Genomic DNA, 23,346 nt, shown 5'->3' on the forward strand with positions numbered 1-23,346 from the left:
TGCCTATCCATTGAGTGTTGTGTTGAGACACCACTGTTCCTTAGAAACAAAGGAACAACTAAAGTTACTTAGATAAACACAAACAGAGAGCTTCACCATTGGAACTTGTGTATAAAAGCATTCTGAAAAGCCCTTCAAGTTGACCAGTGTTCCTGGAGTGCACCTAACACCAACGCAAGCCTTTGTGTCCATGACCCTGAAGTGAGAGTTACCTCATTGACATCCCTGTCTCTGAAGTGTCAGATTTGAGCTAAACTACTTTTCTTCTTGGGTTTGCATCTAGCATAGGTTTTCTTAGGAGTGTTTTCACACTTGAGTCAAGTGAGCTACTTTCCTAAATAAATCCCTTTTTGTCTCTGTCTGTATATAGCCCATGCAGGACAAGTCCCTAGAGACATGGCTACAATAGAACCAGCTTTTGAGCTGGGTCTCATGGCCATTGCTATAATTCCAACATTCAAGTGAGACTGTCACAGATGATAGCTGGCTCCAGAACAACTTTGAACAGAAAGAGAAAACACAGAGTGGAAGGAAATGAAATGAGGGAGGAGAAGGGAGGAAGGTGGCGAGGAAAGGGTCAAGAGGGGGGAAAGGAGACAAGAATGCAAGAAGAGAAAAGGTCAGAAAAGAAGAGGAAAAAAAGAAATGGAAACCAGAAAGGTGATAAAAGAAGCCTTGAGAGGAGAAAAGAACAGGGAAGAGAAAAAAGGAATGGGTTGAAAAGACAAGAAAGTGAAGAAAATGATAAGAAAGTAATGATAAGAAAAGTAATTTTTCATGTGGCACCATATCCCAGAGTGCTTAATCAACTTCCAAGGGGCAGATTGTTTTGCTCTGCTTCCATCAGAGAAAGGTACTTTGTTATATACTTGAATAGACAGCTACTCATGGTGGATTTAAATTTTCATTGCCATTCATTATGCTTTGGAAAAATCATTTGTCATCTTAAGAAGGGCCAGGATGACCAGCATAGTATCTCATATTACTTCTCTTCTAAACATGGTACTTTCTTCAAGGAAATGTGCAGTGATAGACTCATGGAAACACTGTCATACTTCCCACTGTCCTGAAATAGCTGCCTCAAACAGTAGCATGATTGTTTGAAGCTTCACTAACAGTCCTAGCTTTGTCAGTTCTACGGTCTGACCTTGGGGCCATATGTTCCCTAAGCAGGTGCTCTACCTCTTAAACTACAACTCCAGTGAGTTCTAGCTTGTGACATCAGTGCTCTGGGCTTCCTGAATGAGAAAACTTTCTTATCATGAGCCATGTGGAAGTTCTTCTTCCATAGTCAAGTTAACAACTTCAGCAAGGAAGGGATAAGGTAGAGGGATTCCTTTTGATATTATTCTTCCATATCCCCTAGCAAAACTTTCATTTTCAGCAACTTTTGGCTGTGAGCTCACAAGTCCTTATTTTGATGTACTGAGTTATTACAATTTGTGGCTAGTAGGGGCAAAAAAGAGTTCTAATACTCTGTTTCAATAACTGGGCATAGTGTCATTCCTGTATTCCTATCCAGTGGAAGGACAATGACTGAGATAAAGTAATATGTACTTGTAATGCCAAGTTGCACAGAGAAACACAGTAGAATGATCTCATCCCAGAACAGTAATACATAAAACCAGACAAACGTTGAAAATAACCAAAGCACAATTGGACTACAAGTGTGACTTGAGTAGTACAGCACCTTCCTTGAAAGTCCAAAGTCCTTAGTGAAATCTCCAGTATGGTAAAAAAAAAAAATACTGCTTGGTGTGTGAATCATATTTATGTATGCCCCTAGTGTAGCAGTCAGAGGCTGAGGTGGAAAGACGGCGACTTGGGGCCAGAATGGGTTCGATGACAGCTTCCTTGCCAGGATGACCTCCTTAGCAGAATCATGTACACAGAAAAATAGTTACTGCCTCTGTATGGATACTGAACATCTTACCTGGGCACTTTGGGTTACTCATAGACAATCATGAACAAAATGGTTTACAATGGAGTCTGCATTAAAAACTCCTGGCTTGAAAGAAACTGACTCCAAACAAGGTTGTGCTTGCAAACACAGTGCAAAAGCAACTTTTATTAACAGAAATTCACAACAGTTATAGGTTCTACTTCTTTTCCTTAGTCTCTGTAATACAATTATCATAACACGCTAAGAAGCTTCAGTATTACCTTACTACTTTCTCTAACATAGCCAATTACTTCTGCCTTTTTACTGATCAATTTCATAACAGGGTTATAGATTTTGGTTCTCATTATCCCTGCTGGACAAGAAGACCAATAGTTCCATAGCTTTCTTAGAGCTGTTAATAGTGTTCATTTCTGAATCTGAAAATAGAGAGAGAGATCATCAACCAAAAGACATGGAAAGAACCAATGAGTCTGTAAGCACTGTGGGACCTGGGGCAGAGAAACCACCACAGACATGGAAGTAAGGAGTCTTGTTGACACAGTAAATGTCACAAAAGCAATGACAAAGACTTATTTAAGAATGCCAAACTCAGGTCAGCTCTGGAACCCAGCAAAACCAGACAGCTGTATGAGTGAGGGTCACCGACTGAGAAGCTCAGTGAAAGGGCTGTTCTATATACCTCTCACCTGGCCCAGCTGCAAAAAGAATATAGACAGTTCCTATTGCCGCCCACCTCATTGCTTCATAGATGGCATATTCAACAACTTCCTCCTTGACTCTTGTAGGTCCTTCCACTTCCTCAAGCAACTGGAAGATTCTTTTATAAGCTGAAGCGACAAAAAACCCCCCAAAAACCTCAGTGGTTTTCAAATATGAAGAATACAAGACAATTTTGATGAATGCCTGTCTAAATAACATTGCATCATGGTGTACAATGTTAGTGTGGGGGTGGGGGTGTAGGGGTTTAAAAAAGTTCAGTTCATACTAGCCCATACTTAATGAGCAAAGTCAAATGTGATCCAGTAAGATTAAAATAAAAAAGAGCAAGAAAGATCTATTGGGATGCATTAGTCACAGTACAGAGGAACCAATGTGAATTATGTAAATATGCAAATCTGGCCTCCCTCTCCTGAAGCAGTTGACCACACGACCATCTCCCCCAGTTTATCATTAACCCTTCTTACTTTTTTCCAGCTGCTGAATTTCCATCGTGAGTTCACTTTTTATAACAGCATTGATTTCCTCAGGTCCTGCCAATAAGAAATTGATAAATTTAATGGAAGGGGTAGGTTTACTAGAGGTAAAGATGTTGAAGTGAGGACTCAGATCAAGATGCACTGTACACATAAACTTCTTTGTTAAATGGCAAAAAAAATTCAAAACAATCTAAATTTAAGCTAACTAAGGGAAGGAGTGGGTTGGGAGGGGTGGATAGGAATGTTGAAAGGGGTGACACTGGTCAAGATGCATTGTATTCATTAGGCTTTGGTGAGTGGAAACTTGTTTGTACAATTACTTAAAAATAATAAAAATGTTTTAAAAATTCAGGCACTACAGCTGATACAGACATTGCTTCAACTTCTGAGTTACCTGTGGAGAGGTTGCTGCTCAGATCCCCTCCCCAAAATGTTACCACCATCTCTGAGAAGCAAACGGTTTCTGCTGCTACCAGGGATATGTTCACACACAGAGACTCCAGTGGACTAGGGGGAGCACTACCTCCTGGCTACCTGCATAAGTTTTGATAGAAGACTTTTCCAAAAGGAGCCTTCATGTGGGCCCTCACCTTCCTCCATGGGCTGCTCATGGGCGTCTTGGTTGCCAGCAGCACCTGGAAACCAAATGGAGAAGATGAGCTGTGAGGTGGGAGAGTTGCATGGCACCACATGCACCTTGAGGTGATCCTCATGGGATAAACTATTTGACTTCAGAAGATGAGTATTTCCAAGAGAAAAAAAACTCATGCTTGAAAGTTTGCCTCAGCTCACAAATTAAAAATAAATCCTCCTGACAGCCTCGGGCTCCAAGAATACATACAGAAACCTAGGTAGACAGGACAACCAAGAATCAACCCTTCACAGATTCCTACGACCCATACTTAACTGTTGCCTTGAGACAATTTGCATGCAGAAATCCTGAAATCTCATATATCTGAAATTAGCATACCATTGCCCCAAATCCTATGGGGACAATTCTTCTCACACTTACTTCTGGGTCAAATTACACCCTCAGGTCATTTACACATATCTGCAGTTCCAGACACCCAGTAAGAAGCTGGCAACCAGCAATGAGGAACACAAGACAGGAACTACCTCTTTGTCCTAATGCAGCTTCCATTGTCATGCGAGGTGATACCCAATAGGAAGTGCCCAGTGGGAAGATGCATGCTCATAGCTGGTATCAAGTCGGGTAATAACAGATTATGGATGTGAAAGGAAGCAGTAGAGGGAATGGCCATAGCTTTCTAGTGGTGGCAGTCCTTTCTTGGAAGTGTCCTTGAAGAATCCAAAGAGGAGACAAAGCTGGCTTTACCACATCCAGTGACTGAGTGATAGGATGTGGTGAAGGTCACAATAGCAGCCAACAGACAAAGAAAGAGAAAACCCAGAGTGAAGCTGAGAGGCAAGAAAGAATGGTGGTCCAGGAAGTACACAGTCTGTGGATCTTATTGTGGTCTCAGTTTAGGGCATGGAGGATTGCTTTCAGAATAGCCTGCAGTGGCATAGTCTAACCACTTGTTCCATTGTTGTTGTGGAAGGCTAGAGTGTATCTCAGAGGCAGGATTTGAAAGGAGACTGAGTAGAAGAGAACTGCTGGAGCTAACTGGTGATATGCTAGAATGCGTTAGGAAATAAAGAACAATATGTGATATAGAAGTTATTACAAACTGGGTGCTGGCAGGTCATGCTTGTAATGCTAGCTAATAAGAAGGGTGAAATATGAGGATCACACTTCAAGCTAGCCTGGGCAGGAAAGTCTGTGAAACTTATCTCCAATTAAATCACAGAAAAACCCAGAAGTGTTTCAAGTCATAGAGTGCTATCCTTGAGCAAAAGGAGCACAGGGACAGTGTTTAGGCCTAGAGTTCAAGCCTCAGGACCAGCAAAAAAAAGTTATTAAAATTGCATTGGAAGACAATGGAAAAGACCAAGACGGACATTTTGGCCAAGATGCCAATTTTATCTTTCCTTATTTTCCACTAAGAAATAAAACAAGGTGAATGGAAGTCCTAGAAAGTTGTCACAGAGGAGGGAGTGGACAACTGGAAAAAATACTGCTGAGAAATGAATGGTAACATCAGCTCAGACTGAGTCTTGTCTGTAAGGTCCGCTCCTGGATGGCGAGCAGACTCCACCCTCTTCGCAGCAAAATCTCCACCCAGTACCTGCATTACCTAGGCAACTGGCACACCTGGAAGAGGTCACATCTGCATCCGCTGAGGTCATATCTGAATTTGATGTGGCCACACCTTTCTCCACTCATACCCTAGATAAGGCCTAGCCCAGGCCCAGACTACCTCTTTCCCAGCCGTGTGGAGTGCCAACCTGGCCTGGTCCCAGCAGGTCTACTGAATAAACCTAACCCTTACCTGAATACCACGTGCGTGGTGCTGTTCTTACTCAGCCACCTCTTTTTAAAAATCTAATATGGATTTTGTGTGGTGAATAAAGCAGGATCCCTTGTATTCCACCAGTCAAGAAAACTAATGATGGGGGAAGGAAAAGTATGAGCAGAAGGTGACCATGGGCTGAAAAGAAATGCACTGGGTTCTTGTGTAAAAACTGAATCTGTGCTATGTTCAGGGAGTTCTTTATGCTCATAGCAACTCCCAGGACTTCCATCCTTTCAGAGAGGTTCTTTCCTGTTACAGACATGCAGGTATCTGCCCACTCATCAAACATATGATTACCTTCTTCCTTTTCCTTGGCCAGGGTCTCAATATGGGGTTCTTCTTCACTTGCAAGTTGATTTTTGAATGGCAGGATATTAGTGCACTTCTTAAGTGGTTGTGAAAGATCCATGACTTTATTCATTGGGTTCCCTTCAGTTTCAGGCTTTCCCAAATTCTTACCTGCTTCATCAGCCATTGTTTCCTGGAAAATAGCAAGTGAGAATATTCCATTCATGATAACATTCAATTACCATGCAACTAGAAACATGACTGAAAGCTTCCAGGGCAAGATGGTGAATGAGAAGTTTCCTCCATGTAGCTGTATCATTACGCAGTAAAAGTGACTTCTCTGAACTGTAGTAATTCCTAAGAGAATATGTAGAAAGATTGTCCATAAAAACAGGGCAAGGGCTGGGAAGGTGGCTCAGTGGTAGAGTGTTTGCCTTGCATGCATGAGGCCCTGGGTTCGTATTCCTCAGCACCACATAAGCAAAAAGAAAAAAGCCGGAGGTGGCGCTGTGGCTCAAGTGGTAGAGTGCTGGCCTTGAGCTGAAGAGCTGAGGGACAGCACCCAGGCCCAGAGTTCAGGCCTCACGACCGGAACCCCCCCCCCAAAACAGAGGTATTTTATTGAGCCCCAAAGAAGAATGTTATGTTGTTGGCAGGAAAGTGGATGGAACTGGAGATCATCAGGCTCAAGAGAAATAGCCAGTTTTGCAAAACAAAGTGTTTTCTCATATATGCAGAATTTAGGGAGAATAAAAATATGTACATAAAAGAGGAATTATCAGAGTTGTATAGGGAAAAAGGGGGAAGGGCAGGGTGATATACCTATCTGAAAATGTCATAATGACATCCATTATCATGTATAATTAAAACCCCCCAAAAGAAATAGAGAAAGTTGGTCTTAAAACTTAGGACAATCATCAAAATAAAAATTCAATTAAGGCTTAAATGGAAAAATAAAATAAAAATAGAGCCTAAATGCAAAAAAATGCCACATAATTAACTATGGAAATATTTATGTTCATGGAGGTCATGTTCTCTATGTATCATACAAATTGGCATAAATGCCACTAAAAATACAGATATTATGAATACATTTTTAAATAAACACAACTGAGAGCCAGGTGTATTGGTGCACACCCGAGTTTCTGCTTGCTGCAAAGGCTGAGGCAGGAGAATTGTTTGAGCCTAGGAGTTGGACGCCAATTGGGGTGAATAAGATTGAAAAATATTTAGAACTTCAATTGAGAAAGAGCAACATATTGCATCATCAAACTTGCAGGGTACCGTTTCGTGGAAGCTAAAGGGTTTCTTATTGTTTCGGAAAGAAGTCTGAACACTGAAAAACTGGGTAGCCTTAGGAAGATACAAGAGCAGATCAATCCCAAATCCAAAGAAAAGTGAATGAAGGAACTTCATTTTTTTCTTGGCAGTATTGAATATTAAATCTCATAGAGATTATTTTAAATGATACTTAAAAAATCCTGGAGCTGAGTACCAGTGGCTCAGGCCTGTAATCCTAGTTATTCAAGATGCTAAGATTTGAGGATCACAATTCGAAGCCAGCCTGAGCAGGAAAGTCTTGAGATTCTTTTCTCCTTTTAACCACCAAAAAGCCAGAAGTAGAGCTGGGATTCAGGTGTTAGTGCACTAGCCTTGAGCTAAAAAGCTCAGAGACAGTGTCCAGTTCCTGAAGTCAAGCCTCAGGACTAGCACAGAAAAGAAAGGGAAGGGGAGGGGAGGGGAGGGGAGGGGAGGGGAGGGGAGGGGAGGGGAGGGGAGGGGAGGGAAGGGCAAGGGGAAGCAGAGGGAAGGAAGGTAGGGGGGAAGAGGAAGGAAGAGAAGGGCATTTGAGGGGAGGAAAGGGCAGGCAGGGGAGGGCAGGGGAGGGAAGGGCAGGGAAGGGAAGAGGAGGTCTTGGTGCCAGTGGCAAGGGTGTGGAATCTTAGCTATTCCAGAGACTCAGCTGGAGCCAGCTTGGGCAGAATATTTCATGAGAGCTTTTCTCCAATTAATGAACTCAAAGCCAGGCTGTAGGCATAGCATAAGTTGTAGTGCCAGTAAGCAAGCAAGCTAACCAAGCAAGGGGCCCTAGGTTCAAATCTCAGTGCCACTTATAAATAAATAAATAAATAGATAAAGAGATAGATAGATAAATAAATAAAATTAATGGGGTCATTGCTCAAATCATACCAAGAGTGAAGTTTTGAGTTGAAAAATAGTTCCACAGAAAAATAAAATGTATCAGTAAATAAATAACCAATATATATATATATATATATATATATATATATATATATATATATATATATATCTCCATCGTAAAATTCAAGGCTGATGGCACAGACTGGTTCAGTATTTGAAGATCAGTCTGTGTTCACCTCATCTGGAAAAAAATGCAAGGAATCACACCATCCTTTTTAAAGATATGTTATATCTCAACTCCTATTCGCACCTAAAAATGAACAAAAATTTGGAAAATAAGAAACTTCCTCAGTTTTTTATTTTAAAAAAAGTTCAAAGACAATTTTTTTTTATTTTCCATGTAATAGGATTTGAGCTCAGAGCCTCAAAATCACTTGACTTATTTTCTTGGCTGTCAATGTCAATGGCATTGATAGTACTGATCATGTAGACTAAGTCAAAATTATGTTTTGCTTATGCTCTTGTGACGCAAGGCTATGTTTTGCTTCTGTAACCTTTCTAGCTTGCTCTTGTAAACATCACCTATGTGAAACCCCTTCTTATAAAAGTCCCCCATGAAAAGCAAATGTGGCTGTTCTCCAGCTCTGTGAGCTGGGGACAGATGCCATGTGGCTAATAAAAGGCTTCCAGCCAAATTGACTGAGTACTGGTGACTCCTTTCATTGAATATGGTTTTGAGTCCCACTGGCGACAGGGAGCTGGGATATTTTAGGCAGCAGGGAAATACAATGTCAGGGCCGGGAAGGAAAAAAAAGGTTTCATTCTTCACAGATTATATTTCTAGGTAGATAAACTACTCAAAAGGATATTAATATATTATGGCTAGCAAATGACTATAGCCAAATTTCTGGACCTAGGGATGTTAATCATAACCCACCTATATTTCTGGGTAATAAAAAATCGCTAAAAGTTAAATTACCATTAAAAATATACCCCAAGCCGGGCGCTGGTGGCTCACGCCTGTAATCCTAGCTACTCAGGAGGCTGAGATCTGAGGATCGCGGTTCAAAGCCAGCCCGGGCAGGAAAGACCGTGAGACTCCTATCTCCAATAAACCACGAGAAAACCGGAAGTGGCGCTGTAGCTCAAGTGGTAGAGCGCTCGCCTTGAGCTGAAGAGCTGAGGGACAGCGCCCAGGCCCAGAGTTCAAGCCCCATAACCGACAAAAAAAAAAAAAAAAAAAAAAAAATATACCCCAAAATTGAAACCACAGAAGTAAATGGAATAAAAGCTGTGCTACAGCTCTCCACGAAAGGGACAAACTGGCAGAGAAACTGAACTGCTGTGTAATTGAAGTTGAATATTCTTTCCATGGATGGAAAAAGTCCTCATTGAACCTCACTATGATCATCTCCAAAACCCACCCCAGAATGACTTTAGCAATCTAGTTTACAACCCACCATGTTAAATTTGTTTGGACACTGGTAAGCTGACAAGACTACCGAAGTCAAAGGTCTTAGAAAACCAGTCTTCAATGAAAACAAGAAAGTTAAAAAATGCACACTAAGCTAGGAGCTTGTGGCTCATACCTATAATCCTAGCTACTCAGAAGGCTAAGATCTGAGACTCACAGTTCAAAGCCAACCCGAGCAGGAAAGTCTGTGAGACTCTTATTTCCAATTAACCACCAAAAAGCCAGAAGTGGAGCTGTGGCTCAAGTTTGTAGAGCACTGGCCTTGAGCAAAATATGCTCAGGGACAGCATTGAACTTAGGACTGGCCCTAAGTTCAAGCCCCAGGAACTGCACAAAAAATAAAAAGACATGTATTACCAGATATGGGATTGAATGTAAAAGACAAATAATGAAAACCATAGGGCAATGGGGAAGGAATAGGCTGAATATACCAATGCAGCTAGACAGAATCTGGAAACAAATATGGAAATAGAATATGGCCAGATTTGTGAATCTGGGGCCAGAAAATTGTTGCCTTAAGTCCACAGCACAGACACCATTGACCATATTGACCCCTACTTTGTGGGAGAACTAGAATATCCAGATATGATCTTTGAGGATGAATATTTAGGATCTCATCTCCGTGGGTTTAGGATAGGAAACTTTTTTTCCCCATCCTGGAGCTATTCCCATCCTGCTATTGCTGAACCGCCTTGTGCTCAAGGCTAGCACTCTACTACTTGAACCACTGTGCCACTTCCAACCTTTTTAGTAGTTTACTGGAGATAAGAGGCTCACAGGGACTTTTCTGCCTGGGCTGGCTTTGAATTGCAATCTCAGATCTCAGCCATCTGAGTAGCTTGGATTACAGGCATGGGCCATCATTGCCCAGCTAGGAAACACTATTTTTAAATAGAAAAAAAGCATGTCAGTCACTGTTGGCTCCTATCTGTAATCCTAGCTGCTCAAAGGCTGAGATCTGAGGATCACTGTTCAAGGCCAGCCTGGACACAAAACTCTGTGAGATGCCTATCTCCAATTAACTAGCAAAAAGCTAAAAGTAGAGCTGTGGCTCAAGTGGTAGAGTGCTGGACTTGAGCAAAAAAGCCAAGTGAGAAGGAAAGGCCCTGAGTTCAAGCCCCAGTAGTAATACAAAAGGATAGAAAGAAAATAAAACTCTAACCAATAAGCATAGATTCTTAAGTTAAAGTGAGAATTTCTGTTCCAACTATTGGAACATTATTAAAACAGTGTGAAAACAAAACAGGGAATTCTAAAAGATATTCAAAATTCTGTATTTTACATGTGTTCAGTATATTACAGGAATCCAGAACACACACCCACCTGCAAACCATGTTTATCTGGCACTACTGGGGTTTGAACTTACAGCATGAATTTGCTGTGTAGTACTACATTACTAGAGCCAAATCTCCTGCCCTTTATTTTTCCTTTAGTTGTTTTTTCAAATAGGGTCTTTTGTTTAAATTACGGGCTGGCCTGTCACTTCCATCTCCCAATCTATTTCTCCTCTAATTAGGATTTAAAAGTGCAACCAACTATATCCATTTTGTTTAGATGTACTGTTTATTTTTATTATCTTTAAGTAGTTGTCCAAAGGACTTGCCATTTAAGAAAGCAGTTTATGACTATAATGCATTTGGATTTAATATTCTCACCCATCTTTCCAACTGGACTCTTCTCTCACTCTTCTTAATTTTGTAGGATATACATTGCATTCTTGACTGCATTCTCCCCTCTCCTACTTTTTATTCATCTACCCCCTCTCCCTACCTCACCCCTTTCAAGTACCTGTTTCCTAGTGTTCATTTTATTAAACTTTGTTTTTTTCTTAGGAATTACACTATTTGAGTTCTCCCTTGAATCTACCATATTCCAATGTATATAGTTGTATACCACCTAATATATTAGTTTGTATGTTAACTGTAGCACATATGAGAAACAACGTGTAGCCTTTGTCTCCCTGGGCCTCACTTACTTCACTTATGGCAATTTTTCCAAGTGTTTCTGTTTTTATCCAACCTGGCTTGAAGTATAAATCTCGATCTTTTCCTGAAGTGGTTGAATTATATTAGTGCACCACACAAATCAAGTTCAATTTTTGTTGTTGTTGTTGGTCGTGGGACTTGAACTCTGGGCTTGGGCGCTGTCCTTGCGCTCTTCAGCTCAAGGCGAGCACTCTACCAATTGAGCCACAGTGCCACTTCTGGTTTTCCAGTGGTTCACTGGAGATACGAGTCTCACGGACTTTGCTGCCTGAGCTGGCTTTGAACCGAGATCCTCAGATCTCAGCCTCCTGAGTAGCTAGGATTGATTATAGGCGTGAGCCACCGGCGCCCAGCTCAAGTTCAATTTTTAAAATACAATATAGCAACAAAATTTGTGTAAGTGATTTGAAAAAATAAGCATTGTACAGGGGATCACATTTATATTTCCAACTACTTGGGAGGCATACATGAGAAGAAACTTGGTTCCAAATCAGCAGGATCAAAACAGCAAGACCCCATCTAAACCAATAAGTTGTGTGGCACTAATACTAGCTACCTAAGAAGCATAGATAGGCCAGGTGCCAGTGGCTCATGCTTATAATCCTAGCTACTCAGGAGGCTGAGATCTGAGGAACATGGTTCAAAGCCAGTCCAGGCAAGAAAGTATGTGAGATTCTTATCTCCAATGAACCACTACAAAATTGGAAGTGGAGCTATGGCTCAAAGTGGTAGAGTGCTATCTTCGAATGAAAAAGCTCAGGACAGCGCGTAGGCTCTGAGTTGAAGACCCACAACAGACCAAAAAAAAAAAAAAAGGCATAGATAGGAGGATTTCAGTGACTAGCTGGACACAACAAAAATGAAAAACCCAGTCTAAGATATTGTAATAACCAGCGGGGCCACACAGCCCGGCCCTCTGGAGGGGCGAAGTGTCCAGTGGCTGACGTCACTGCCCTGCTGGCCGGCTGCTGGAGATAAAACTAAAGCAAAAAAATAAGAGGGCAGGTTTTGGGAATGTCTTCATTGGTAGGGCACCTCACTAGCAAGCTTCAGGCCCTTTATTCTACATACTCCCCTCAATGTGAAGAACTGGGGAAAAAAAACATATGTTTTCTGTGTCCAGTACCATTGAATAAATGTTGGATAGAGCAACCAGGGAAGAGATATGTGGAGGTGAGGCCAACCAAGCCAGGAAAAATCCCTATTCCAGGACTACCATATAGTCCTAGGTCACAAGTGAGCCCTCCCTCCAAAGCCGCAGGACTGCACTCACCTGAAACTTTTCTCTAGGAATCAGACATATACTAAAAACTCTGTCCCTGCTGTGAGTGTCTCTACATGGACCTCCCAATGCAGCCGCTTTCTCAAAATTGGTATCCCAGCCCACTATCACCAAGGGGACATGGCCAAGGATTTGCCCTCACTAGGGCAGGGAAAGTGAGGTCACAATTGAAGACCTAGTCCCGTGCTAAGATGGAACTATGAGCCCCAATGCCCAAGAGGCAGCTAGATCTGAACCATTAGGAAGAGTGCCACTGCCAGGGAACACACAAAAATCTGGGTATCGAGCTCCCCACCAAAAGCTCCTATAGAAGAAGGTGCCAACCTAGAAACCAGGACGTCTCTCCTTAAAGACCCTCATGAGACTAAACACAGCCAGCCGACCACAGTCCCACAACTTCCACTGCACAAACAATAGGGCCTATGAGAAAGTCTGCCCCCTTCAGGGTATGGGCGAAACACTGAGTGCCACAAAGGGTCCAAGAAAAGAAGAATCCCATCTTGTTTAGTAATATATGACAGGTACATTAGGGCTTGGTAAAGGCACATTTTGCCTGCTTATACTTCCCCAGGGCTGAAATACTGACCTTAAGTTTGGAGCCTCTGAGCACCTCAAATCCTCGGGTTAGTTACACACCTCACTTCCAAAACGGTCTATAACCGCATGAGTCAGGTCCAAAATGGCGGGCATGACTCAGGTCCAAAATGGTGGGAAGCAGCGTGCCTTGAGTCCAGGAGGACTTTCTAGGACCACCTGCAGGATGCAGACGAGACTGTACATGTGTGCCCTCTGTGGCCTGGGGTGGAAGTGCAGAGCAGGTTTTTCTCCCACAGGTCTTTCCTATATTGTCCAAGGATAGAGGGAGGGATCATGGGATGTAGGCACTGGCCAGCAGCACCGGTTTGGTCCCAGCCAGCCTGATGAAGCTGAAGGTTTTTACACATCAGAGCCTGATGTGCAGGAGGCTGATGACCAGCACAACTGCTGCTCTGCCAGCCCACAGAAACCTAGGAAGCCTGACTCACGCTATTCACTATGCCTGGCACCCTACCCACCAGTTTTCTGTTTCAACAAGCACAGTCAGACAACACTAGCATGAAGCCAAGAGGTAGGGAAACCCCTCCATGGCATCCATAACTTGGAAAGGGGGGCACTTTTAAAAGAACCAAAGCCCCCCCTTTTTTCCCTCAGCGAGACAAAGGCGTAAATTGAAACTGACAAATACAACTTGCACTCTGTGTTAGTATTCTCCCCACCTCTGGTCCTCAGCTCCACGCACACCTGAGCTCCTCCCAGCCCTGGAGTTCCTGCTTTATAGCTGGCCACTCCCTCTCTCCGCCTGGGCACTCACTTACCTCACTTCATCCCACCCAGACCTGCCCACCATTGGGATAGTGCAGATGCTATGTGCTTTCCTGCGGAGATATGGCACCTCTAATAAACCTTACAATAATCTTTCTCCTGTGCTTACCTGCCTCTGCATGGTCCCCTGCGATGGTGGCGAAGGATTCCGACATACTTTATTAATCAAAAGGTGCAATGATATTCCTAATAAATGGCAAAACCACATCATAGAATTTAGCAACTATTCCCAGGGAAAACTTTCACAACATTTCTTAGGAAATTCTCTGATACAAACCCACAGTTGTCATTATTCCTAAGGGAGATATGTTTGCTACAGTTCCTGTAAATCAAACAAGGTTCCTGGGGTGGCCATTTCAACTAAGCCTACACTGTAGGGTATCCTGACTGACAGGTGTCGGTAATGACAGAGCTATTTGTGGCCAGATGTTCCACATTTCTGGACCAACACCAAGATTATAGGTGTGAGCCACTGGCATCCAATAACAGCAGCTTTATAAAGCCTTAGGAACTACACTTCACAATTACACAAGGCAGTCATGGGACTTGAACTCTGGGCCTGGGCACTGTCCTTCAGCTCAAGGCAAGTGCTCTACCAATTGAACCACAGAGCCACTTCCGGTTTTTTGATGGTTTCTTGGAGATAAGAGTCTCACAGAGTTTCTTGCCTGGGCTGGCTTTGAATTGGGATCCTCAGATCTCAGCCTCCTGAGTAGCTAGAATTACAGGTGTGAGCCACCAGCTCCGGTCAATGTATCTTTTACTATCCCGGAAGATGACTAAACATTGTTAAGCCCAATATTGTTACTTGCCTGTAAAGTTTGTTAACTTTACATTTTGGAGTTCTTTCAAAATTTCTTTTTGTTCAAATCAATATTATTGAATACTAAATAAATACTAATGATTATTACTCATGCTTAATGACTCCGTGAAGATGTTATTACTAGGCTGGAGGTGTGGATCTAGTGAAAGCATACATGCTTACCAATCACAGGACCATGAGTTCAAATCCAAGTATTACCACAAAAGATATTTTATATCTCGTGTTTTCTTTTCTTTTTTTTTTGTCGGTCGTGGGGCTTGAACTCTGGGCCTGGGCGCTGTCCCTCAGCTCTTCAGCTCAAGGTGAGGGCTCTACCACTTGAGCTACAGCTCCACTTCCGGTTTTCTGGTGGTTTATTGGAGATAGGAGTCTCACGGTCTCTCCTGCCCGGGCTGGCTTTGAACCGAGATCCTCAGATCTCAGCCTCCTGAGTAGCTAGGATTACAGGCGTGAGCCACCAGCGCCCGGCTATATCTCATGTTTTCTATATGTAGAATTATAGTGAGGCACTACTAGACCATGCCTGTAATCCTAACTACTCATTTCCTGCTGGTACTGAGTACATCGTTTAGACAGAGGTGAAAGATTATGGCTTTCAGATCTTGGACTCCTGAGTAGGTAGGATTATAGTGTGAGCCACAGGCACCTGGTTATGCTATATATACTTAAAGGGCATTTAACATTTTTGTGCAGGAATAACACCCACAGTCCTTTCCACTAACATCACACAGTCCTATGAGCACTGTTTACAAGTTTAGCTCCTTATTTTAATATCATTTGTTTTTTTCTGAAAGGAATGACAAATCACAAGACACACAACTAGAGATTTCTCTATCATAAATCAACTTATAAAAAATCAATAAAATTATTTATTTCATATATGTGAAGTCAAAATCTCTTCGAATGCTTACATTTTTACAAATTAATATAAACATAACAACACTGCTCTATATAAATTTTCATATAAACATTAAAGGAAATATACATATTTTTTAAGTGCTTCCAAAGCACAGAATGCATAAGTCCACCTGAACATTCCCTGTTGTCATAGGCAAGAACAAATGTCAGAGGTTAACATAGCCTCCGGTGCACTTTGTAATATCTCTAGACAAAACGAAGAGAATTGGAGGTAGAGTCTCCCTGCCCATTCCCAGAGAGAAATAAGTTACCTAAATAGCAGCTTTTTATTTTTTGATTCAAACTATCCTGAATATTGCATGGTTTAAAAGGCACAATAAGGAATCGTTGAAAATTTTGTTCAGCACATGAGATTTCAACTTTGATTCTATATGTTCACTCTAGAGGACATAAAACCAAGTAGGCTCCACTTACAGGTAGCCCTAGTCACTTTGAAAATGCCCAGAATGGTGAAGCTTGAATACGTGAACCCTTATTACTTACAGTAGGGGCAGCAACGTTTTATGGATTTAGCCTACTGAATTAATTAACATCACTTTCCTCAATTAGAAAAAGAAATGACAAAACCAAAAATTAATGCTTAACAATTCTTAAGGCAGAGCCCAACTTTTACTACTGGATAGCCATATATAACAAGAAGCTCTAATGCTTTCTCTCAGTTTCTGGAAGGCCATTCCCATTCGCTTGATGAACGTATTTCAGAGGCTCTGAAACATCCTTTTTCATCCTACAGTACAGAACAGTTGTCATTTTTCTCACTGGTCTTTACATTCACACAATCATCTTCTGCTGATGTGATTCACATTGCTGATAAAGTTATAGGAATCTATTTTTTCCAATTCCTTCTCAAGGTACTGAATTAAGACTCGTTTTTTAAATCTGAAAATAAAGAGAAAGTTTATTAACCAAAAGATACTTAGAGCACTTAAAAGGTAAAAGAAAGTGGGCAGGATATGAAAGCAGAGCATACTATCTAAATGGAACTAGAAGTTTGTCCTCCTGGGTAGAAATGGTTTAGTAAATACTATGAGTGTAAGTGAGGTCCATTAGTCTAGGATTGATATTATCTGAATTCAACTCATCTATTCTTTCAATCTAAAGCCCTCTAGAAACAGCCTTAACTATGAGTAAGGACCACAGCTTGAGAAAATGAAGGCATAGTCTATCCTTCTTTCTCTTGTGTTGGGTCCTACTGCTGAAACAAAATAAAACAAATCTTGGGGAACACCCACCTTGAAGCTTCCTTGATTGCAAATTCAACAAACTGTCTCTTCATCTCCAGAGGTCCTTGTACTTGTTCAAGCAAAGTGAAAATTCTTTCATACTCTGAAGACATTTTTAAATAATAAGTTAGAGTTCTTTCAAACTACAAATATTGGAATAATTTCTTGTAGCAACAAAAGAATATTGAAGCACAAAGGAAGGGAAATATAATTTTATCACATTAACTAAAGGCAAAGGACCTGCTTTCAACTATAAAAATAAAAATACTGCTAAAAATACACAAGTGACAGATTTAAATCTATTCTGAATCATAGAATGAGTGATTTCCCATTATATTATTGGGAGGCGGGTCTTTACTACTTACTTCGTCCAAACTTTCGAACTTCCTTCATTAATTGATGTCTGATATCAGCGTTGATTCCTTGTGCCATTGCAGGAGTGATCTGCAATGAATTTGACATAGTTTCCAAAGTAGATGCTATTGTGGGTTTTTGGTCATCTACAATGAGATTGCCATTCTTGGTTCCTTCTACAAGTACATTATTGCTAGGTTTGTGAATTAGCTCATTTTTCCCAAGACCAATCAAATCATCAGACAGAGAATCCAAATGATTCGATAAAATACCATCTCCTGCCACATTCTTAAGTTCTAGTGGAATAGACTTTGACAAGCCATCCAATGGACTTTGCCCATTTTCCATCTTCTCCTCACATACATCAGGAATAACACTGGCATCTGAAAAGCAAAGTAAGAGGCAGCTGTGAGGCAGGTGCATTATGTCAACCCACAGGTACATACGGTGCTCCTCGAGTCTTGAGGAAATTACTTATTTCATAATACAGAAAAATGAACCAGGCAGAGATGAGACTTCTCAAACTAAAATAGGAAGATAACACAAGACCACCTTCTTCCCTCTTGTCACTTATTAAAACATAAAGAAATCACGATGACAGCACAACTGAGAAACATTTACACAATTTCCAAAGTAGATGCTATCGTGGCTTTTTGGTCATCTACAATGAGATTGCCATTCTTAGTTCCTTCTACAAGTACATTATTACTAGGTTTGTGAATTAGCTCATCTTTCCCACAGTACACTCGTGGTTTACTGTCACCTTGCTTTGCTTAGCAAGTTTCACTTGATGTCATGATTTCTTATAGTCACATACAAACTACCATGTTTTACTGAGCTTGAAGCCAGATAGATTTTTGTATATGACATTCAACTTCTTGTCTCCACCAAGTATTCTGAGAAAACACAGGAACCCAATGAGATGGAAACCTCTGTAATTTCCACGTCATCACCATATATTGCTATGTATGATACCAAGTAGAGCACTTTTCACTCCAAGTCTGACACTTCCACATTATTTACTCATGCTTGCTATGCCAGGCACAAGGCCGGAAGCTGGCAATTGGCAGTGAGCAAGACAGACAGGAACCACTACTGCAGCTTACATGGTCATGTGTGGGAGATCACACTGGAAGTGCAGAATGGGCAGCAGCACACTCACAACTAGACTTGTATTGGTGAAGAGGCAGGTATGTAAGAAGGAGCAGTAGAATGTACAATTTGCCAGGTGGTGGTAAGCCCTTCTAGGAGGAATTCGCTCAATCAGAATCTAAGAAGGCGACAGAACTGGCTTGAGTGCATGCAAAGGGAGAATGCCAGGATGCGGTGGGGGTCAAGACAGCAACCACAGTGGAAAGAATCAGGGACTACACAATGAAGGTCAGAAGCAAAGGAGGTTTCCAGGGTTTACTGTAAAGACCATGATGTGTGACTAGAAGGTACCTAACTGGTGGACAACCATGGGGATGCAGGTGGTGCTCTGAGTGCTTAGGAACATGAAGGACGGTTTTTAGCATGGACATGGCATGATCTCATTTCCCTACTGACCTCATCATTGTTCACAGAGCAAAAATTGAGTTAGGAGCAAGAAGTGATCAGAAAAGAAGCTCTCATGATTTGTACATGAGAGATCATGGCAACACGGTGTGAAAGGATGGAGAGAACGAGTGAAATACAGAGATTATCCTAAATGTTAAGTTTAAATGGATGTAAGGAAGAAAAGAATAAAAGAAAAATCATACCCACTCTTGGGATTGGTCAACTGTGCAGGAACTAGTATACTTCTAGTATGGGTGTGCAGAAAGTACTACACTACTAGTGTGGGAATGCAAGAACTAGTACACTACTTGCTCTGAAGAGTGGATTTGCCCAATTCTCACTATGATTCAGGTATCTCAGATAGCTTGGTGTCAGTAATATTAGCATTATTTACACTATGGGAATCTGCAAACATTGTATCTGGAGTTCTATATTACCTACCCACCCACTGCCATAGCTTTCCCAGTACATCACTGGATGATGTTATTAATGGCCTGCAGAAAGATGTGGGCAGAGTTGTTTGGGGGAGGTGTAAGGATGGAAATTTTGTTGGAGCACATGAAACCTATTGAGTTTCATAAGTGAATTAGATACTTAAGTGGAAATGCTATTCAGTCTAGAGGTGGGAGTTGTTGAAACCAATCAAATTAAAAACCTACATGGGATGACTTAGGGAGATGGTGCAGGGAGGACTGGATGTCCTGATATTGAACTTTGGACACCTACAATATCTAAATGTGAAAAAGAAAAGGGAGAAAACATGGGCTGGGAAGGTGGCTCAGTGGTAGAGTTCTTGCCTTGCATGCATGAGGCCCTGGGATCAATTCCTCAGCACCACATACACAGAAAAAGCCGGGAGTGGCACTGTGGTTCAAGTGGTAGAGCACTAGCCTTGAGCTGAAGAGCTGAGGGACAGTGCCCAGGCCCAGAGTTCAGGCCCACAACTGACAAAAACAAAAAATAAAACAAACAAACAAAAAGAAAAGGGAGAAAACACGAAGGAGTCATTATTAAAGGGAAAAAGGAACTACATATATAAGGACCAGAGGTTTCTACAGAGGAAGGAACAAACAAGTGTGCCAAGTGCTGTTGAGAAGGAATATCCATGTGCAGCAAACATTGATGATATTAAGAATGGTTTCGGTAGGAATAAGAAGACAGACATCAGCCTAGACTGTGTTAGAGCATGAATAGGAGGCACAGTGAATAAGAATTGATCCAGCCTTTTAGTTAGCCCACCTAGTTTTATCACCTCAGAATCCTGCTTTATCCCTGGGTGCCAATGGCTCATGTCTATAATCCTAGCTACTCAGAAGGCTGAGATCTAAGGATTGCAGTTCAAAGCCAGCCTGGGCAGGAAAGTCTAGGAGACTCTTATCTCCAATAAACCACCAGAAAACCAGAAGTGGTGCTGTGGCTCAAGTGGTAAAGTGTTGACCTTGAGCTGAAGAGCTGAGGGACAGCACCCAGGCCCAGAGTTCAAGCCCCATAGCCGACAAAAGAAAAAAAAAGAAAAAGAATTCTACTTTATCTTCCTAACTCTCCAACTCCAAATGATTGCAACCAACACACTCACAAGTCTTCATTTCTCTATCACTTATTGTGTTATTACATCAGGTACTATTACTAATTACTATGTGATTACAGTGTGCTTACTATGTAATGATGAGACTTTTTCCTCTTCATATAAACTGAGTTTTTTTTCACTTTTTTTTTGTTTTGGTTGGTTGTGGGGCTTGAACTCTGGGCCTGGGTGCTGTCCCTGAGCATTTCAGCTGAAGGCAAGTGTTCTACTACTTGAGCCACTTCTGGTTTTCTAGTGGTTAATTGGAGATGAGTCTCACGGACTTTCCAGCCAAGGCTAGCTTTGAACCACGATCCTTAGATCTCAGCCTCATGAGTAGCTTGGATTACAGGCATGAGCCACCAGTGCCTGGCTCTTTCAAATATTTTTGCCAATCCTGGGGCTTGAATTCAGGGCCTGGGTGCTTTTCCTGAGCCTCTTTGTGCTAAAGGCTAGTGCTCTGCCACTTGAGCCACAGCACCACTTCCAGCCTTTTGTGAATAGTTTACTGGAGATAAATGTCTCACATACTTTCCTGCGGGGCTGGCTTCAAACCATGATCCTCAGATCTCATCTTCCTGAGTAGCTAGGACTATAGGCTTGAGCCATTGGTGACTGGCTTAAACTGAGATTCTTGAAGCACAGTCTGTTCCTGATGGAGCCTGTTGTATTAACCACCTACACAGTTTCATAACGTTCTACTTAATGCACAAAAACTGAAGACAAAAAAAATAAAAAGAAGAATAAAACTGGTATCTTAGTCCTCTAGGAACGATAAGGATATTTCAACTACTACTCTATACCTGGATATATAACAGTGGGTTTTTTGAAGTTTGTATAAGATGAGAAACACGAGGCTGAGAGTGGTCCCTTTCCGTCATCATGGTTAGTTACAATAGGTGGTGCGTGTGGTCTCCACAGCAGGGACATATTCCTCCTTCTCTTGGGTGACACAGGATTGCTGAATTCTCCAGGCCGTTTCACTTTGTTTTGTGGCCCTGCTACAAACTCATCTGCTTCATCAACCATCATTCCCTAAAAAAATCAATTAACATATTCCAGTAAACACAAATTCAATTATCAAAAAATATGATACTCTTCACATGAACCAATAACCATACATTATATCACTAAGATATGTTCTAATCATTTGCCAATGCTCAATGATCCGAAAATGCAACTTAATTTTAATCCAGTCTGAAGGAAGAAGAAGGAAGTTAGCAAGGAGGAAGTTTGACCTGTCAAAAGCCAATTGTACTAATAATGATTAATCAGAAAGTCCAAGGAATGAGAAGCTCTAATCAGCCCAAATGGGATAAACCTACAGTCACATTTTTGGAGAAGTTTAAGCTAGTTTGCACTAGCCCTTAGTAAAGGAAAGATGTTCTCCTTGTGGTGCTTTTGTGCTTTAAATTCATTATTAAGAAACATCATTATTACTGTGCAGAATACTAAATGTAGATGATGAATGGCAGGCAAATGGAAAATGTAATTCCCTTATACTTCAAATACTGATATGAATGAGGGAGTGAGAATGATTTTTATTTGGAGGGGTATATAAAAGATGGGAGCCAAGAGTAAATAAAGTTGGCTGAAAGCTGTTCTCATCTTAGGATAATCAAAGAATGCTTGATCAAAATCATGGTAAATGACTTTTCTAAGGATTTCTTCAACATTAGCCATAGAGAAAAGGCAAAAATATTTTCATTGAGCATTTACTACATTCTCAGTAATATTCCAAGCAATGTAACAGCACTAGCTTGATAATCCACAAAGCTCTGTCAGGTATAATTATTTATTGTTACATATGAAGAAATAAAGCTCAGAAAGACAAAAAACTCAAATTATTTGAGGACCAGAGGGAGTTGGTATACTTTTGAGCTCTTTTGTTATGAAGAAGATATTGCATGGCTTGTGACTTTTCATGCTTAAATGGTGGTCAGAATAAAACACACACACACATACAAACACACACACCATATTTAGATCTCTGGATGGATAATTGAAAAAAAGTGAGATTAACTTGTACTTCACATTTTAAGAGGCACATCATCACTATCTTAACAGCACTACCGACCTGACTAATGGAAACAGGAAATAACTGGTGATATACATATTAAAGGAATTAGTGTATAGTGGTAGGAATGCATATAGATTGTAGAACCAGGAAGATGTGCCTTCAGGTCTTGGCTCTATCAGTTATGTCAAAGTGTTTAAACATTTGACCACTTTAAGCCTTGCAGAAACTATTGTAAACAAAAAATATAATCACCGAAAATACAACCTCCGTCAGATACAGTGTTTCATGCCTATAATCCAAGGTACAAAGGAAGCAGAGATTGGGAGGATTACAGTTCAAAACTAGTCCAGGAAAAATAACCTATGAGACTTAATCTCAACCAAAAGGCAAGGTCTTTCATCTGGATTAAAAATACAACAGTCAGCTGGGTACCGGTGGCTCATTCCTGCAATCCTAATTACTGAGGAGGCTGACATCTGACGATTGTGATACAAAGCCAGCCCAAGCAGGAAAGTCTATGAGACTTTTATCTCCTATAAACTCAGAAAAATCCAGAAGTGGTGCTGTGGCTCAAGTGGTTGAGAGCTAGCTAGTCTTGAGCACCAAGAGGCTCAGGGACAGTGCCTGGGCTTGGAGTTCAAGCCCCAGGATCAGCAAAACAGTGCAAGACTCTAACTAATAAATTAGAGGGCTAGGGTGTGGCTCAGAGTAAAGTCACTTGCCTTACAACATGAGGCCCTAAATTCAAATCCCAGTACCACAAGAAAACCAAACCTAAAACAAAAGAAGAAACAACACAACAACAACAATAACAAAAAACTCACCAAACACCAGTTCTTATCAGGCACTCAATAAA

The 23,346-nt window shown here is 41.3% G+C and overlaps 2 protein-coding genes across 4 annotated transcripts in view; both read right to left on the reverse strand.

Annotated features, from left to right (window-relative positions):
• Positions 1–2,143: 2,143 nt before the first annotated feature.
• On the reverse strand, positions 2,144–13,324 carry LOC138839347 (integrator complex subunit 6-like). The gene is made up of 6 exons (XM_070038920.1): positions 13,274–13,324; positions 5,814–5,997; positions 3,690–3,734; positions 3,088–3,153; positions 2,637–2,730; positions 2,144–2,319 (listed from the first exon to the last, which is right to left on the reverse strand). Exons 2-6 carry the CDS (start codon positions 5,989–5,991, stop codon positions 2,298–2,300), a joined length of 405 nt encoding a protein of 134 aa, XP_069895021.1. The 5' UTR covers positions 5,992–5,997; positions 13,274–13,324; the 3' UTR covers positions 2,144–2,297.
• A 2,385-nt stretch (positions 13,325–15,709) lies between these two features.
• Positions 15,710–23,346, reverse strand: part of Ints6l (integrator complex subunit 6 like) — a 55,440-nt gene continuing 47,803 nt past the window's right edge. For all 3 annotated transcript variants that reach the window (XM_070039668.1, XM_070039669.1, XM_070039670.1), the window contains 4 exons: positions 21,274–21,505; positions 17,379–17,750; positions 17,023–17,116; positions 15,710–16,669 (listed from right to left, as the gene is read on the reverse strand). In XM_070039668.1, coding sequence (XP_069895769.1) covers positions 16,570–16,669; positions 17,023–17,116; positions 17,379–17,750; positions 21,274–21,505 — 798 coding nt within the window. In that variant the 3' untranslated portion in view covers positions 15,710–16,569. The remainder of the gene's footprint in view (positions 16,670–17,022; positions 17,117–17,378; positions 17,751–21,273; positions 21,506–23,346) is intronic.

The sequence above is a fragment of the Dipodomys merriami genome, unplaced genomic scaffold (assembly GCF_024711535.1).
Source record: "Dipodomys merriami isolate MVZ:Mamm:240054 unplaced genomic scaffold, mDipMer1.0.p SCAF_3, whole genome shotgun sequence".
NCBI lineage: Eukaryota > Metazoa > Chordata > Mammalia > Rodentia > Heteromyidae > Dipodomys > Dipodomys merriami.